The sequence below is a fragment of the Myripristis murdjan genome, chromosome 23, assembly GCF_902150065.1.
Source record: "Myripristis murdjan chromosome 23, fMyrMur1.1, whole genome shotgun sequence".
Classification (NCBI taxonomy): domain Eukaryota; kingdom Metazoa; phylum Chordata; class Actinopteri; order Holocentriformes; family Holocentridae; genus Myripristis; species Myripristis murdjan.
Genome location: NC_044002.1, coordinates 309,981 through 327,256, shown reverse-complemented (window position 1 = coordinate 327,256; position 17,276 = coordinate 309,981). Strand labels below are relative to the sequence as shown.

General features: G+C 41.7%; 1 protein-coding gene across 1 annotated transcript in view; it reads left to right on the top strand.

The window, feature by feature from the left end:
- Window positions 1-17,276, top strand: part of LOC115355543 (NUAK family SNF1-like kinase 1) — a 182,955-nt gene that overhangs the window by 29,879 nt on the left and 135,800 nt on the right. Inside the window, exon 2 of the mRNA XM_030046400.1 lies at window positions 4,712-4,832. Coding sequence (XP_029902260.1) covers window positions 4,712-4,832 — 121 coding nt within the window. The remainder of the gene's footprint in view (window positions 1-4,711; window positions 4,833-17,276) is intronic.

Sequence of the window (17,276 nt, the reverse complement as noted above, 5' to 3'; positions counted from 1 at the left end):
CAGCTTTTCCCAGTGCAGGCAGTGGGGTGGCCCTGTATGCGTCCTTTACATTTGCATACAGCAGGTCAATAGTCGTATTTCCCCTGGTGTTACAGTCCACATACTGGAAAAAAGCAGGAAGTGTCTTGTCTAGGGTCACATTATTGAAGTCCCCGGAGATCAACACAAGCGCCTCGGGATGCTGTGTTGTGAGTTTATCAACAGCGGAGTGGATGACGTCACACGCCACTTCCGCGTCGGCTCGGGGCGGAATGTAAACAATGACCACAATGGCGTGTCCAAACTCTCTGGGCAAGTAATAGGGACGTAAACTTGTGGCCAGAAGTTCGATGTCCCTGCAGCAGATGCAGATCTACACACTTACATGCCCAGGGTTACACCACCACGTACACCGCGAGCCCCCCTCCTTTCCGCTTCCCGCAGGCTTTGTTGTCTCGGTCCGACCTGACTGTGCTGAAGCCGGGTAGCTCCACGTTAGCGTCTGGGATGCTAGTCGTTAGCCACGTTTCAGTAAAGCAGAGCAAACTGCACTCTCTGTAGGTCTTGACATTTTTCACCAGTGCAGCCAGCTCGTCGATCTTGTTGGGCAGTGAGTTCACATTCCCCATGATTACCGCAGGCACCGTAGGTTTGTATCGCCACTTCTTCTCCAGGCGCTTAGCCTCCAGCTTAGCGCCGGCTCTGCAGCCTCTGAACGGTCTCCTCACCTCGTCAGGTAAATGTGGAACCACGCCGACACGGGACTTGGTCTTCAGAGCAAGTAGTTGAATTCTCGAGTAAACGAGTTTCACCGGGTGAAGATCCATGGTCAGGTAGCACACGGAGGTACGAAATTACAAAAAAACGGAACAACTCAACAAAAAATAAACAAAAAAGTAAACAACAAACACGGACATACACGGAGCTGCTGAAAAGGCTGCCACTCGCGTCGGCGCCGGAAGTCGAAAGAAACTGACTGGTCTGAGCCTAAGTGTCAAGCAGGTCACCCATACCCATACGTTCAATGGCAACTGTTAGAAATGAACTTTAACAGACAATGGAAACTGTAAGAAATGTGGCCTGAAAAGACAATGGTGTGTGACTCATAAATGTTCCAGAATGTACAGTGGGAATTGCCAGAAATATTCCCAAATTGAAAATACCATTTGTCAGAAAATCGCCCCGCGTGTCAGACAGTCAAGGGAAGGGGACCTTCCCTTCTGTCACTGCAGTTTCCCAAAAGGACAATGCTGATTGTCCAAAAAACCCTTTATTGCCAGGGGACAACTGAGATGACAAAAGGGAACATTCCTGACATCGGGACAGTCCAAAGGAAAAGATTCCTGCCACAGGACAGGAATCTCCCTCCTGAATATCATCATATATACTTATTTCTCAACGTGATGTCATCTTCCTCTGGCTCTATGAATCAATGCCTAAGACTTTGTCTTTTTGGTGATTTGTGTTCATTTTATACTGACAGATATAATCTTTATTGTCCCCATCCTTAGTCCCCCATTTTTCCCTTGTCTCTTCCCTGGACAGCTGGTAGGATGGTGCAAAGTATCAGTTTTTCAAAGTTCTTCTATAGTACTATTTGGGTGAGTGCAACAGGACGGTAGTGGTTGGGTTCAGAAAGATGGTGTTTCTTGGATACTGGTATAATGGTGGATGTTTTTCAGAGGGTGAGAACTGATGCTGTCCTGTAGGATTCACAGAAAATGGAGTGAAGGATTGGGGAGAGCTCCATGGCACAAAGCTTGAGCACTATAGCTGGGATTCCATCAGGCCCTGGTACCTTGCACTTGTCCAGCAAGTTTTGGGCATCCTCCATTGTGTAGGGCGGGTGTGTGGGGACGTGAGAGGGGAGGACACTAAGCAGCGTCTCACAGGCAGAAGAGGGATTGTGGATATCAAACCATGCACAGAGAATGTTCAGAGTGTTGGTAAAGGTGGTGGGGTCTGTAATTGTGAAATGATCTTGAGTTGAGTCATGACTGGTTAGTGTTTTCACTTTATGAAAGGCTTGTTTTGTGTGTTCATGTTGCTAAACTCCTGCTCCGGTGTCTCCTTATATTTGAGTTTGACCTTGATAATGTCATTTTTAATCTGTCTGTTAAAGCAAAGCCAAGTCCCTTCACCAAAATGCTGTCTGCTTTTCTTTCAGGTTGAACTTTATCCAAATTGGTTTGAAAAATGTCTCATTCTGTTTGTGCCAGTGAGCCTTGTAATTGTGTGATGATTGCCTTGTCAGTGAATGTTTAAATGAGACATCTCAGCTGAACTTTCATTTCCTGGTGTACATATTGACCTAGGTAATCTTAGCCTAATACAATTAAAATAATTTATTGTGTTCCTTTTAGAAGTTTAAAATTTGATCGCAGTCCTGTCAAATAAGAAAAGGTGGCAATGTGTGGACAGTAGGCTGTCATAAGTTAAAATAAAAAGCATAAATGTGGAGAAAATAGTTGTCACTCCAGAAGATCTAAACAGTGCCATCTGGCAGTGCTTTGGCTTCTGGTCAGTTTAAAAACAAAAACAGTCAAAGCAGAAAATGCTGTGTAAAATATGTCATTAAGACCAAGCATACCACTCTACTGCTGGTAATTTGAAACAAAATCTGCTAACTAAGCAACCGTTCACAAAGATATATGACGAGGCACTGGCTTCAAAACAGCCATATCTGACAGCTGTTACAACAGCGAGTATACCCCACCCCTCCATTGGAGCCCGGGGGCTAATAGCTGAAGTCCAAATTCCCTGAGTGGTCCGTCAAGCAGGCACAGTTGTTCTGTTTGTATTATTTTTACATATGGCAAGGCACAGTGTGTTTGGAGACTTGGCTAATGATAAAAGAATCCTGTTAACGCAGTCAATTAGAGAATGTTTTTATTTAATTTTACAATATTCTGTCAGTGTACCTATTAAATAAGGGTTAAATAAGTTATTATTTTGGCACTGTCTGTCAAATAAAGATTTCCAAAAAAAAAAAAAAAAAAAAGTTAAGAGTCACCTAAGCATATTATGGCCATTCTGGAGATTAATGATGCATTTGATGCAATGTTTTTATTTTATATATATTTTTACAATAAATATTTAAATATGTTCAAATCTTTCTTATTTATTTATTTTTTGATACATTATTCAAAATTGATTGATTGACAGATAGATTGACAGACCTAATGAGTACACATGTGATCTACTTTAAAACACATTATAGTGAATTGTTGAGACATTTACTCAGTTGTACTCAGATGTCCAATAAGTTTCAGCACAATCAAATATCAAATATAGTCATAGCAAAAACATAGCACACTGACCACAGTCCAAAACTGTTTACTTCCCTCCCCTGTAATTAGCTTAAATGTGGCCAGCTTTTGCCAGAGGACATTTAAGCCACCCATAAGCTACCTTGTGTCATGGAGGAATATTACATTTTATTACATTTTATTGCAAGTCAAATAGATGGCTTCAATGTACATCTTTCTTTTTTTTTTTTTTTTTTTTTGGTATTTCTGCTGTATTTGACAGTTACAGTAGAGAGAGACATTAAAGGCAGGCGAGAGAGAGGGGATGACATGTCGGATTTGAAGCCAGGATGCTATGATCAGGACACCGGGGAGCCACAGTGGCACCCCCTACTCCTATAAACATCTTAATATATGATTGTGCCATGCTGGTATATCCAGCTCCAGCTCACGAGTAAATCTGTTCTACCCTCATTAAAACCTGGTCCTTACCATCAGTGGTTGTGAGTATGAAGTAGCCATCAAGCAAGTCATCCACAATGTGAAGTTCACGCATGCTGAGTTGTTCACAAAGTTCAAGCAAACAGTTTGTGGTATGTCCAGATAATACATATGGCAAAAAGGACAAATTGGAAGAAAGTTCGGTTGAGTTGTGTGTCTGAGGTTTGTTGATCCACTAGCTTAGCAAGTGAAGTTTAGTCAAGATTAAAGGACTATAACAGTGATTCTGCATGTTTTACATAAATGTCTACAATTTACGTAAGGGTAAAGGTGGGTGTTAAACCAAAATTTCTAATTTAAAAATCAAGCAATTTTTATTATATATTTTGAAATCTTTGGTAACCCCTGTATGATTTGCAAAATGATTTTTTGTTATATAAAATGTGGGTAAATTGTAGTAAAAGGGCCAAACCTTCATAATCACTGGTATGGTCGTTTAAGGTAGCTGCTGTCCTGTGAGCAGTAGTATGGAATTCCACAGAATTTCTTTCTGTCAACTTCTGTACTGCAGGCCACTGGGAGCTGCCAAGCATGGTAGACCTGTAGTCTTCCACTGGTGTCCATTAACCAGCCCCACTGGAGCAGCTCAGCATTTGGTGCAATGTTTTTGGACCCATCCTGGGATTTGAACTGACAACTTTCCTTTTTTACTGATGTTGAAATTGTAGAATATGGCTAACATTGGGTTTGGACTTTGAATAAGCCCTCTGGATGTTCTTCCTCTCCTGTACATTAAATTGATGTTAATTTATAATCTCAGCCTGTAACTATAGTCATGTATGTATTTTTTACTCTTAATTGAGGTCTTTTGTGGGCATGATGGTGGGTACAAGCACTGTTATTTCCATTTTTATGGATGAAATAAACTTGACTTACCTTGACTTAACTTGATTTACATTAATGTATTTTAACTGAAGTTGTCTTTTTTTCCCTTTCTTCCCTAACCTGAACTAAAGTAAATGAAACTCTCTGTCTATATTCAGGTGGCAATCAAGTCCATCAGGAAGGAGAAGATAAAGGACATGCAGGACATGGTTCACATCAGGAGGGAGATAGAGATCATGTCCGCGCTACAGCACCCACACATCATCTCCATCTATGAAGGTAAGTAGGTGTGTGTGTGTGTGTGTGTGTGTGTGTGTGTAAAATGCTTCTGTAGGGGTTTGTCTCAAAAAGCAAAATTAGCTGGCTCATGAGCAGGAATACGATATTAAGGTAATTAGAACTAAGAATGGTATCACACCCTCATGTGACCACTCCTCTTCAGACATCGAAAAGATGGCAATGAGCCTACAGACGTTTATGTGTAAAAAAAAAAAAAAAAAAAAAAAAACTGCTCATGGTGCAGTTTAGCAGCATTTTGAGTTTGTAGAATGGATACCGAGCAAATTTGGATGAGGCTGTTTGCCGAATTTGCATGACGAAAGTTGTTTCTAGAGAAGGAGAGAGACACTTCTAATTTACATGCCCATGTCTGAGTTAGCCATACACTAACCTTTTGCCAGGACTGATGTGCCATCAAGTCCATCACCCTCCACTGCATTTGCTGCCTGAGTGCAAGCTGCACAACCAACAATATTAGGGGCATTTGGGAAAAGAGTGGGACAAAACACAAAACAAAAGGGACAGTGTGAGGTGGAAAACCATGGTGACAAAGTACCTAGCAAAGAAAATGGGACATGACATGACTATCAGTATGACCTGCCTGGATGGAAAGACATTGCGAAAACCACCAGAACTTTCCAGCAAACAAGACATCCAATCTCTGCTGTTGAGGAGAGACAGCTTTTCCCTTACAACTGGCATGTGGCTTCCAGTCAACATGATTGACATGTTTGACATCCAAACCGGTCACACCTGATTAGAAGCTAGACTCTTAATGCCGTGGCACAAGTTTTTTTTTCATACAGTAGACAATCTTGCTGCTGCACTCAGAGATGCGTTTTGGGACTGGCAACTGGAGGAGAATAAACTCTCAGTGATAACCAGAGACAATGCAGCAAATATTTCTTCCACCTGAATTGGCTGTGGCTTAATTGTTTTGGCTACAACCTGAATTTGATTGCTCACAGCACACTATGGGACCAAATACAAAAAAAAATGTGCCAAAACTGGGGCTCTGCCTTAACATCACCATTGCCTTTTCACTCAGTTGGTCACAGAGAGAGAGAGAGAGAGAGAGAAACTCTCACATCATTTTTAAATTGTTTCCCTTGTTATTGACTTCTTTTAAATAAGGATTTAATTTTTCTTATGTTGACTCTGAAATCTAAATAAGCAATGATCAAGAGCATCCTTGCAGGCAATTAGGCCCTCCTGACTGAACATTTCAAGGACACTTAAACCAGTCAGTGATATTTTGTTTGAAAAAAGAAAATTGTTACCAGCTCCTCTTTCCTCCTCATGCACCAGCTATGCAAAGATGTGTTGACACACTCAGATGATGATGTCTGGTTAACCAGATAACCAAAGGCTATAAAAGCAGGAATACTGAACAAACTGGAGTCAAAATGGTGAAGTGACACTGTGCGAGATGATGCACAATGCACCTTCCTCCACCCGCAATTCTGCTGAGGATACGGGTCTAATGAGATGTGACAGAGATCCCCCATTTCTCAGCTCACCCAACACCACTATGTTGTGCATTGCAGCAACCATGTGCAACAATACTGAACAGCTGATTTGTTTCATCAACTCCTGTCACACACAAAGTAATTGTAAATTCTAAACTAGAAATAAGACAACTTCAGGACTGATTTCCAACTAATTTTCCTCATTTATTTATTCAAATAGCGCTAATGTCAGAATTGTGTGATTACACTCAATTAATAGATGAATATACACTACTCACAAAAGTTAGGGATATTTGGCTTTTGGGTGAAATTTATGGAAAATATAAAAGTTCACGCTACAGTGATATTATATCATGAAAGTAGGGCATTTAAGTAGAAGCATACACTGGTGATTTCCTCATCTCAAACAATTATTGAAACAAAGCCAACAACAGTGGTGGATATACCACAACAAAAATGTCAGTGTCAATAACTTGTCATGTGCCCTTGAGCATCAATTACAGCTTGACAACGACGTCTCATGCTGTTCACAAGTCGACTTATTGTCTGCTGAGGCATGGCATCCCACTCTTCTTGAAGGGCGGGCCCTCAGGACATTGAGGTTCTGGGGTACAGAGTCCGAGCCTCTACTCGGCGACTCAGCTGATCCCATAGGTTTTCTATGGGATGCAGGTCTGGAGAAAGTGCAGGCCACTCCATTGAGGTACCCCAGTCTCCAGCAGCCGTTCCCTAATGATACGACCTCGATGAGCTGGAGAATCAAACACCTGATGTGAATTTTGCCGTTAAACTCCATGTTAGAGAACAGCAACTTGTGCAACAAGTACTGAAACATTGAACAGTTGGACATGTGCATTCAAAAGTTTACAGAAGGGTCACATTAAGTTCACGTGTAAAGGTTATAATGCATTTTAGGTTCATCCTGAAATTTTCACCCGAAAGCCGAATATCCCTAACTTTTTGTGAGTAGTGTAATTAAATGCCAACTACAGCAATTAGCAGAATGTATTTGAACTCAAGGGAATACAATAGATGGCTTTCCACTACTGTGCCACTACAATCTAGGGCTATTTTTGACCCAGACGGTACTACTGGCCTGCAGCCTCAAACTACGAGGACCGCTATAACCTGACCATCACTTACCGCATCAGTTTAAATCTCACACATAATAACAAGACCCTGCAGATGACATACCAGACTTGTAAGACCCTGGTTAACAAAATAGCCATACTGGAAGTACAGTTAATGCCTTTTATCAATCTACAATACAAGAAGGCTATATATTCAGTTGATATTTTCTCTGTTTTGCTAGAAAAATATATTCTGGGGGGTCTCTCCACTGATTGTGGGGCAGTGGCCCAGGACACTGTCCTCAGGTCTTACCACAGGATTTTTTTTCCCTTTGGATGCCACTTTGTGTGTTGTATGCTTTACTGCCTTTTACTTAGACCTACATTTTTTTCAGTTTTTCCAGACCTGTGCTGTTGTGCATTGCATCCCCACTGCTGCTAGCCTTCTCACTATACATTAGGGGTGCTCCATTGCAGGTACCTCACGATTCGATTCGATTTCGATTATGGAAGCTTTGATTTTTCAATTATAGCGATTATAGCGATTGTTGATTTGATGCAATTATTGGTGTCACGATTCTTCGATTATTGTGATTTTTACAGCTATTTTCCATGCAAGACTGATTTTGTGTTAATCTGTGGATAGCTTTGTAAATAAATAGCCCATAAATTAACTCATGTCACTCTCAAAATAAAGATTTTTTGAACATTTGACTAGGAGTATTTTTCAAAGACACAAAATATTTTCAAATTTCAAAGACAATATATTTTGACTATGTAATCTGGGAGTAGCTCCCAACATTTAACCCAACATTGCCACGGAGCACAGCCCGATCTAGGGGCCAGTGAAAGAATTGCATAAGCTAGTTCCATCATAACAAAGAGTAACTCAAAATTTGGTCCACGGGCACGACAGTACACCATTGACTATAATTTCTATACAGATAAGTATGACTCCCCTGGACCTATAAGACACTTTAGTAAGGTCATTAATTCACTTAAACACGAACATAATTATGTATCTCCATCAAATTTTATTAAATGGAAACGTGCCATTTGTAAATGCAAAGTGACATTTTACAAGGCAACAACAGCCTTAACTACAATCCCAAAGACAAAACTGCCTTAATCCAAGTCAAAACAGTGCAATCTTCAAAATAAAGTCAGCTTATTCAGTCCGGAATTCGCCATCATAAACCGCCGTATTATTGCAAGGGAACAATAAAAAGTGCATTCTTCAAAATCAAATAATTCAACTTACTCAGTTTGGATAAGATAAAATACTGCATTGACCTGCATAAAAGACGACCCTGATTTTAAGACGACAATGTCATGGGGGTAACCCATGCCTGTAATAAGTAGGTGACACACCGCTTCTACACACAGCCAAGAGACACACAGTTCTACCTTTTTTTTCCATCTGGCCGGCATGTAGGATTGTGGTTACTTGTGTTGTGTTGTAGTAGGCATCATTGTTGCATCTCTTTTCTGCATTTTGGGCCTCATGGTGTGCCCTTCAGTTTGGCATTGTGCTGGCATGACTAACTAGTGCTAGGTGACATTAAAATATAGTTTGCAAGGCATATGGCTCACAAGCATGTGGGGTTCATAAACATTCATTTCTTCATTGACAGATCATTAAACACACATAATATTTTAACCATCATTTATTGGAATATTTGTGGGTTTCCAAATTGTATGTTCTTTGTTGGTTGCTGTACCTTTTGTCTCCATACAGTTCCTGGTTAGAGTGGCAAACCAGAAGTGGGGGAGTCCACGTGGTTATATAGGAAGGGGTACCCGGGAGGTACCAAGTGAAGGCCCATTCAGAGGGGGGTCTTGCCCTTAGTTTTATATATGTGTTTTGTCAGGCTAGACAGGGGGTGAAATGTGATATTTCTGGGTCAGTGTAGACATAATACTGGGTAGAAGTACACAGGAATATGTATATGTGTTACTGTGGTATGGTGTGCTTGATTGATTTATATTGACTGTGGTGCTGTCCTTGTAGGAGGGGCTTCCTGCATAAACCGGGGGTAGAAGCTCCACTCGGCAGTGTGGCTTGGCCTGGAAGCCGGAAACAGCTAGAGCCCCATGAGCCAGGGGGCCTAGTTTTGGTCCTTTTTCTTTTGTTTGTTGGACCTAAGTTTGTTTTGTTAAGTTGAAGAATTCTACTTTGATTTCATTCTCTGGTCAAATGTCTTCATTTGACCAGTGCTGCCAGTATTAAGGCCTGCCTCTAATTTTCTTTTCTCCATTATTTTTTTGCTACAAAAGTGAGCTGCTGCACTGACATCTGTCTTTATCCGCCACATCTATCTCCCCACCCAAAGCGAGGTAAACCCTGTCTATGACCTGTAGCTCTGCCTCAGATCTCGGTTAGCCCTCTCTGTCCCATAGGTATTCTGTGGGCCATTAGCACCTGGAAGCTGGCCCGACAGCCCCTCCGATGTACCATCAAAGACCGGAAGTGACAGTGGAAAAGCAACTGGCCTTGGCATGCACTAGCATGCCTGTGTTTGGTGCAGCAGTGTAAAGCTAGCTAAAAAATAGCCTGGACTAACTTGTTTAAGGATGTGCAGCACCTCCAGATAAGCTGGTGTGTTCTTCTGCTTGTGAAGAAGGTGCTGTGGATTGGAGTGGGCTTAATGTTGCTTCACCTGTAAGCAAAATCAAACAGGCATAAATATCCTCAGACCAGTTTGCTTTATCTACTATATTATCTACTATACTTCCTTTCCCTAGCAGCTGGGTGTTTTGCAGAAGGGGATTGGTGCTGCAGATATTTTGAAACATAATTGAAAAAAGTAATAATAACAATCAATAAATAATAATAAAGGATATTTAGGCCAAATTAATGTATGTGGGAATTGGTTAATTTTAACAGCTATGGCAAAACTCTCACTATTACACCCCCTTTATTATCATGAAAATTGCCTTGGTAATTTTATTAAAGGTGGCATTATAATAAATGGTGTGGTCTATTGAAAATTAGGTTATGATGTGTCTTTACCTTTTCTACAGTCACATTCATTCTACATTTAGCATTCACGAAATCCCTGTTAGTTTCTATTTATTTCCTGATAAGCAATTTATTTATTTGTTAATTTCAGTGTGTCACAGTAGCTGTATAAGCTATATTATGTTTTTACTTCTACTGGATAGAATAGAGTCCAAAGCAATGACCCTTTCCCTCTGATTAAAATTTGACTGGACTGGTTTGCACTGATGTGAGGAAAAGAAAAAACTAATATTGTGCGTGACATGTGGAAATGACAGTATGATACCAGAATTACAGCTTAGATTGTGTGAAATCTTGGGAGACTGTCCCAGAGATGGATAGAGTTAAATAATAACTCTAACCATAATAGGCATATTTGCCAAGTTTGCACACTGCTAATATAACTCTCCCTGTCCAATGTTAAATTAAATTCACGTGACCAGCAATTTCTGTCACAAGATATTAGTATATGCCAATATTCATTTTAATGCCTTTATTGGCTGATACCAGTGGCACGATATTATCACGCATTCCTACTTTTTGACCGTCCATGCACACTGTTCATATTCATAGTCACAGCAACCAGTTTCTCAGTTACAAATTGTTATAAAGTTCGGCTTCCTTACTTGGCAAGAAAATAACATTTTGGCTTTTCTCAATGGTGTTTTCAATGAGAAAATAATTTAGATTACCAGTTTGATTAGATTCTCCTGTGATTTGTTTGTTCCTCTTGCATATTAAAATACTCTACAGGTACATCTAAAAAATTTGAATATCACGGAAAATTTCTTTTTTTTCCTGTACTTTAATTCAAAAAAATCAAAAAATGAAAGGGTTCATAAAAATAAAATAATCCAGTGTCTCAAAATATTACATAAAACCAATCCAAAAAGGGTTTATATTACAGACATGTTGACTTTCTGAAAAGTATTTTCATTTATTCACATTTATTCAATACTTGGGCTCCTCTTGTATGAATGACTGCATCAGTGCGGCATAGCATGGACGTGATTGGCCTGTGGGACTGCTTAGGTGTTATGAAGGCTGCTTTGATAGCAGCCTTCAGCTCATCTGGACTGTAATAGTTCAGTTTCCCTCCCTCAAGGACCTTCTAAAAGACTTGAGGTTAAACAAGCAATTCAGCAGGATTGTTCCTGCTCCAGTTTATTATTATTTTAATTGCAGCATTGTTGGATATTTTCATATATAATAGCCCTGATATAGAGCCCATAGAACCGAATGTCCACAAAGGTCCACAGCAATTCTACTTTATCAGTTTCATGGTCCTGGTGAACATAAGCACCACATATACAATACCTAGTAAAAAGTACAAGACATGACTTCTGGAAAGGGAGGCAAGCAAGGTGGTTGCCTGAGAATTCAGTTCTCACTGGTCTGTAAAATTAACCTCTCTAAGGAGTCATAAAAAACTGGAAAACTAAAGAGCAACACAGTAAATGATGAGATGGACAAGGAAGAACAGACCTGCTGCAGGGAAAATGGTGATACTGAGAAAAAGTGCTAGGTGCAAGGTTCTATTGCAGAATGTCCGTAGTGCATCAAGCATACAACAAACTACACATACACATTTACATATGTTCACATATCTGGTTTTCTAATAACCATGTTTTAAGATGTATGGAAAATGATGTGATGGTTGGTAGCTCACGTATTGTGCTCGGTATACAGTTCCAGGTTTTAGATGCTTGATAGGAGAAAGATGCTTGACCGAATGTACTTTTCCTCAGTGGTACTTTACAGTCACCCCTAGAGCCAGCTCTGGTGGATCTGTTTGAGTTTTTTTTAACAAAGTCTTGTAGTGGTGGTGGAGACTGACCATGAAAAATTTGGTAGATGAGTACAGAGTCAGTGTGTTTTACGATGTTTTCCCAGTTCATTTGCTCATGTTTCTTCAGAATGCGACAATGATGGTATTGTTGAGTTTTCTTGTCAAGTACTTTTAAGGCTTGATAATAAACTGTTTCAATGGGTTTTAACGTTGTTTTATAAGATGTTGCCCAGCTTGTTAAGCAATACAGTACAGGCCAAAAGTTTGGACACACCTTCTAATTCAATGCATTTTCTTTATTTTCATGACTATTTACATTGTAGATTCTAACTGAAGGAATCAAAACTATGAATGAACACATGTGGAGTTATGTACTTAACAAAAAAGGTGAAATAACTGAAAACATGTTTTATATTCTAGTTTCTTCAAAATAGCCACGCTTTGCTCTGATTACTGCTTTGCACACTCTTGGCATTCTCTCGATGAGCTTCAAGAGGTAGTCACCTGAAATGGTTTTCACTTCACAGATGTGCATTATCAGGGTTAATTAGTGGAATTTCTTGCTTTATCAATGGGGTTGGGACCATCAGTTGAGTTGTGCAGAAGTCAGGTTACTACACAGCCGACAGCCCTATTGGACAACTGTTAAAATTCATATTATGGAAAGAACCAATCAGCTAACTAAAGAAAAACAATGGCCATCATTACTTTAAGAAATGAAGGTCAGTCAGTCCGGAAAATTGCAAAAAATTTTAAATGTGTCCCCAAGTGGAGTCGCAAAAACCATCAAGCGCTACAACAAAACTGGCACCATGAGGACCCGCCCAGGAAAGGAAGACCAAGAGTCACCTCTGCTTCTGAGGACAGTTCATCCGAGTCACCAGCCTCAGAATGGCAAAGTTAACAGCAGCTCAGATCGAGACCAGATAAATGCCACACAGAGTTCTAGCAGCAGACCCAGCTCTAGAACAACTGTTAAGAGGAGACCCGCGCGAATCAGGCCTTCATGTCAATAGCTGCTAGGAAATCACTGCTAAGGAGAGGCAACAAGCAGAAGAGATTTGTTTGGGGCAAGAAACACAAGGAATGGACATTAGACCAGTGGAAATCTGTGCTTTGGTCTGATGAGTCCAAATTTGAGATCTTTGGTTCCAACCGCCGTGTCTTGTGAGACACAGAAAAGGTGAACGGATGGATTCCACATGCCTGGTTCCCACTGTGAAGCATGGAGGAGGAGGTGTGATGGTGTGGGGTGTTTTTGCTGGTGACACTGTTGGGGATTTATTCAAAATTGAAGGCACACTGAACCAGCATGGCGACCACAGCACCTGCAGCGACATGCCATCCCATCCGGTTTGCGTTTAGTTGGACGATCATCTATTTTTCAACAGGACAATGACCCCAACACACCTCCAGGCTGTGTAAGGGCTATTTTGACCAAGAAGGAGAGTGATGGAGTGCCTGCGGCAGATGACCTGGCCTCCACAGTCACCGGACCTGAACCCAATCCAGATGGTTTGGGGTGAGCTGGACTGCAGAGTGAAGGCAAAGGGGCCAACAAGTGCTAACACCTCTGGGAACTCCTTCAAGACTGTTGGAAAACCATTTCAGGTGACTACCTCTTGTGCAACGCAGTAATCGGAGCAAAGGGTGGCTATTTTGAAGAAACTAGATATAAAACATGTTTTCAGTTATTCACCTTTTTTTGTTAAGTACATAACTCCACATGTGTTCATTCATAGTTTTGATGCCTTCAGTGAGAATCTACAATGTAAACAGTCGTGAAAATAAAGAAAACGCATTTGAATGAGAAGGTGTGTCCAAACTTTTGGCCTGTACTGTATAACATATGTGATACACTCATAGAGTCAAGGTAAAGCTTGGCTGTTTCAATAGTTAGATTATTTCGAATGAATCTAAAGTTGGAGAGATTAAATTTCATTCTATTCACAATTTTTTTGACCTGTTGTTTGAAATTAAGCTGTGGGTCAAGAATGACTCCTAGATATTTAAATTGTTGTACTACTTTATTCTTTGATTTTGAACTACAACATCAGGATTACTATCATTATTTATCTTTGAAAAGTACATGCACACAGTTTTGGATACATTAAGGTGTAAGTGCAAACTCTCAAGCCATTTGTATACATTACTCATAGCAGCTGTCAGGTCTTGTGCAGCTTGTGTTTTGTCCTTGAGACAAAATATGAGACTGCATCGTCAGCATACATTTGACACATTACAGTGGATGGACAACAGTTTGGTAAATCGTTTACAAATAAACTGAAGAGCAGCGGCCCCAGCACTGACCCCTGTGGTACCCCATGACTGTTGTTGCGGGACACTGATTTCATGTCCTGAACCCTGACACATTGCATTCTTGATGAGACATAAGATCTGAGCCAGTTCAATGCATTCAAAGAGAGGTTAAAATGAGACAGTTTGGTCAACAATATTTCGTGATTAACTGTATCAAAGGCTTTTCTAAGGTCAATGAAAACAGCACCACAACACCACCAACCGCATCAAGTTTAGATTTATATTTTCAAGAAGAAAGCAGACAGCTGTTTCAGTGGAGTGATATTTTCTGAAGCCAAACTGCATTGGTGAAGGATGTGTGGACTGTTATTCAGGTGTTGATGATTTGCTCTGCGATTAACTTTTTCCATGATCTTTGGAGGACTGCAGGGAGTATACTTATGGGTCTGTAATTGCTAAACTATTGCTGGATTATCTGATTTATGTATTGGTGTAATGACAGAACATTTCCATGAATCTGGGAAAACTCCTTCGCTATTTAGTTATTTATAATGACCGTTGTTGGTGCTATGAGAGATTCCTTATGAGTTTTTAAAAACATCACATCCATACCATATGCATCTTTGGCTTTAGAGGTTTTGAGACCACAGATAATCTTGTCAACCTGTGACTGGGACACTGTGAGGAGATCACTAGCTCAGCTGTGTTCAAGGGCATCGGCAGGAAATGGCATGTTTTAGGATTAGAACTTTGTGCTAGGTCTTTAACAGAGTCTACAAAATAGTCGTTAAGTGCTGTTGCTATTTGTTTTGGATCATAGATTGTGGGTGACCCGCTGCTGGGTTGTCGACATTGGGATGATGGGTTTAGCCGTTAGCTGCCAGCTGCAGGGCCATTCGCCCTGGGCACGGCCCCGCTGGGTGACCCGCCGCTGGGTTGTCAGCGTCGGGATGGTGGATATAGCCGTTAGCTGCCAGCTGCTGGGCCGTTAGCCCTGGGCACGGCACCGCTGGGTGAGCCACTGCTGAGTCGACATCGGGATGATGGGTGTAGCCGTTAGCTGCCAGCTGCTGGGCTGTCCACCCTGGGCACGGCCCTGCTGGGTGAGCCACCGCTGGGTTGTCGGTGTCGGGATGATGGGTGTAGCCGTTAGCTGCCAGCTGCTGGGACGTTAGCCCTGGGCACGGCCCCGCTGGGTGAGCCACTGCTGAGTTGACGTCAGGATGATGGGTGTAGCCGTTAGCTGCCAGCTGCTGGGCCGTTAGCCCTGGGCATGGCCCCGCTGGGTGAGCCGCTGCTGGGTTGTTTGGCGTCGGGATGATGGGTGTAGCTGTTAGCTGCCAGCTGCTGGGACGTTCGCCTTGGGAATGGACCCGCTGTCCCTGTTTTCGACGGTTAACTGTTGTCTTGTGATAAAGAAAGCAGGCAATTGTAAAAAAACAGACTGGGGATCCAACTGTAGGATGGAGTTAAGGTTCGTTTGATGGCTGGGGTTGGTATGTGGGGTACAAGCGCAGCGCCTGCCTCACTGGCAGGCATCATTCTTTTTGACTTCCATCTTACTCTACAATGGCCATACTTGGAAGGAACGGGACGTCCTGCTGGCTGGGCAAGCCATGAAGACGAGGCTGACCTTGTTTTCACTATCGGTCTAATTATTAGCGGTGTCCATATTGTGGACTTGATGTTGTCTGACCACAAAAGTGTAATGTTTTGCTTATCTTTTGACAGCGACTTTGTTCCAGAAAAACATGTGAAAAGCTCTCACATTATCAACAACCTAGCAGTGGAGAGTTTTAGAGCTAGTTTCAACTGCAATGTTTTGATGTCGCTGGATGATGATGTTGACTGTTTGGTCCGTGTTTTTAACGCTCACTGCGCAGCCATTCTAGATGACGTAGCCCCTCTCGTCACTCGCTCTGCCCGCCTCACAAATTCATCTCCCTGGGTGAATGAAGAGATCTGTGTGCTCAGACAAAAACGCCGCAGAGCAGAGAGGGACTGGAAAGCGTCCAATCTGGAAGTCATAGACTGTACTACAAAGACCAATGTCTGCATTCAATAAGTTGGTTGAAATGGCCAGGGCTGCTTACTTTGCTAATCTCATCTTCTCAAGCATGAACAACCCCAGAGTGTTATTTAAACACCATTAACATGATTGTCGCTCTTCCTCCACCTGTACCTGTGTTTTTCAAATGATGACTGTAACACCTTTCTTTTGTATTTTGTCAACAAGGTTGCAGATCATGGTCAATGGTCCCCAGTCCAGTCACTTTACCATCTTTGAGCAGCTTTTCACCTGTCTCTCTTGAAGAGGTCATAGAGGTAGTTAGCTCCATGAAGACCTCCTCAAGCCCCCTGGACATCATCCCCACCTCCTTGCTGAAACAAGTGATCATTTCTGTTGCCCCCTGCCTGGTCACTATCATAACAGTTCCCTGGTCACAGGTGTGGTGCCTTCTTATTTTGAGCAGGCGGCAGTCCAACCCCTCCCTTAAAAAGCCCAACCTGGACCCCTCCTCTCCACAAAACTACAGGTCCATTTCAAAACTACCATTTATGTCCAAGGTGTTAGATAAAGTTGTAGCTAACCAACTCAACTCTTATCTGTCCACCTATGACATTGGTGACAAATTCCAGTCTGGCTTCTGGAAAAAAACACTCCACCGAGTCTGCACTCCTTAGAGTATCCAATGACATCTTGATGGTCTCTGACTCCGGCAATGCTCTGTCTTAGTCCTATTAGACTTAAGTGCAGCATTTGACACGGTCTACCATGGCATCCTCTTGGACAGACTAAGGAACTGGGTTGGTGTGTCAGGATGTGCCCTAGAGTGGTTTGCCTCTTACCTCAGT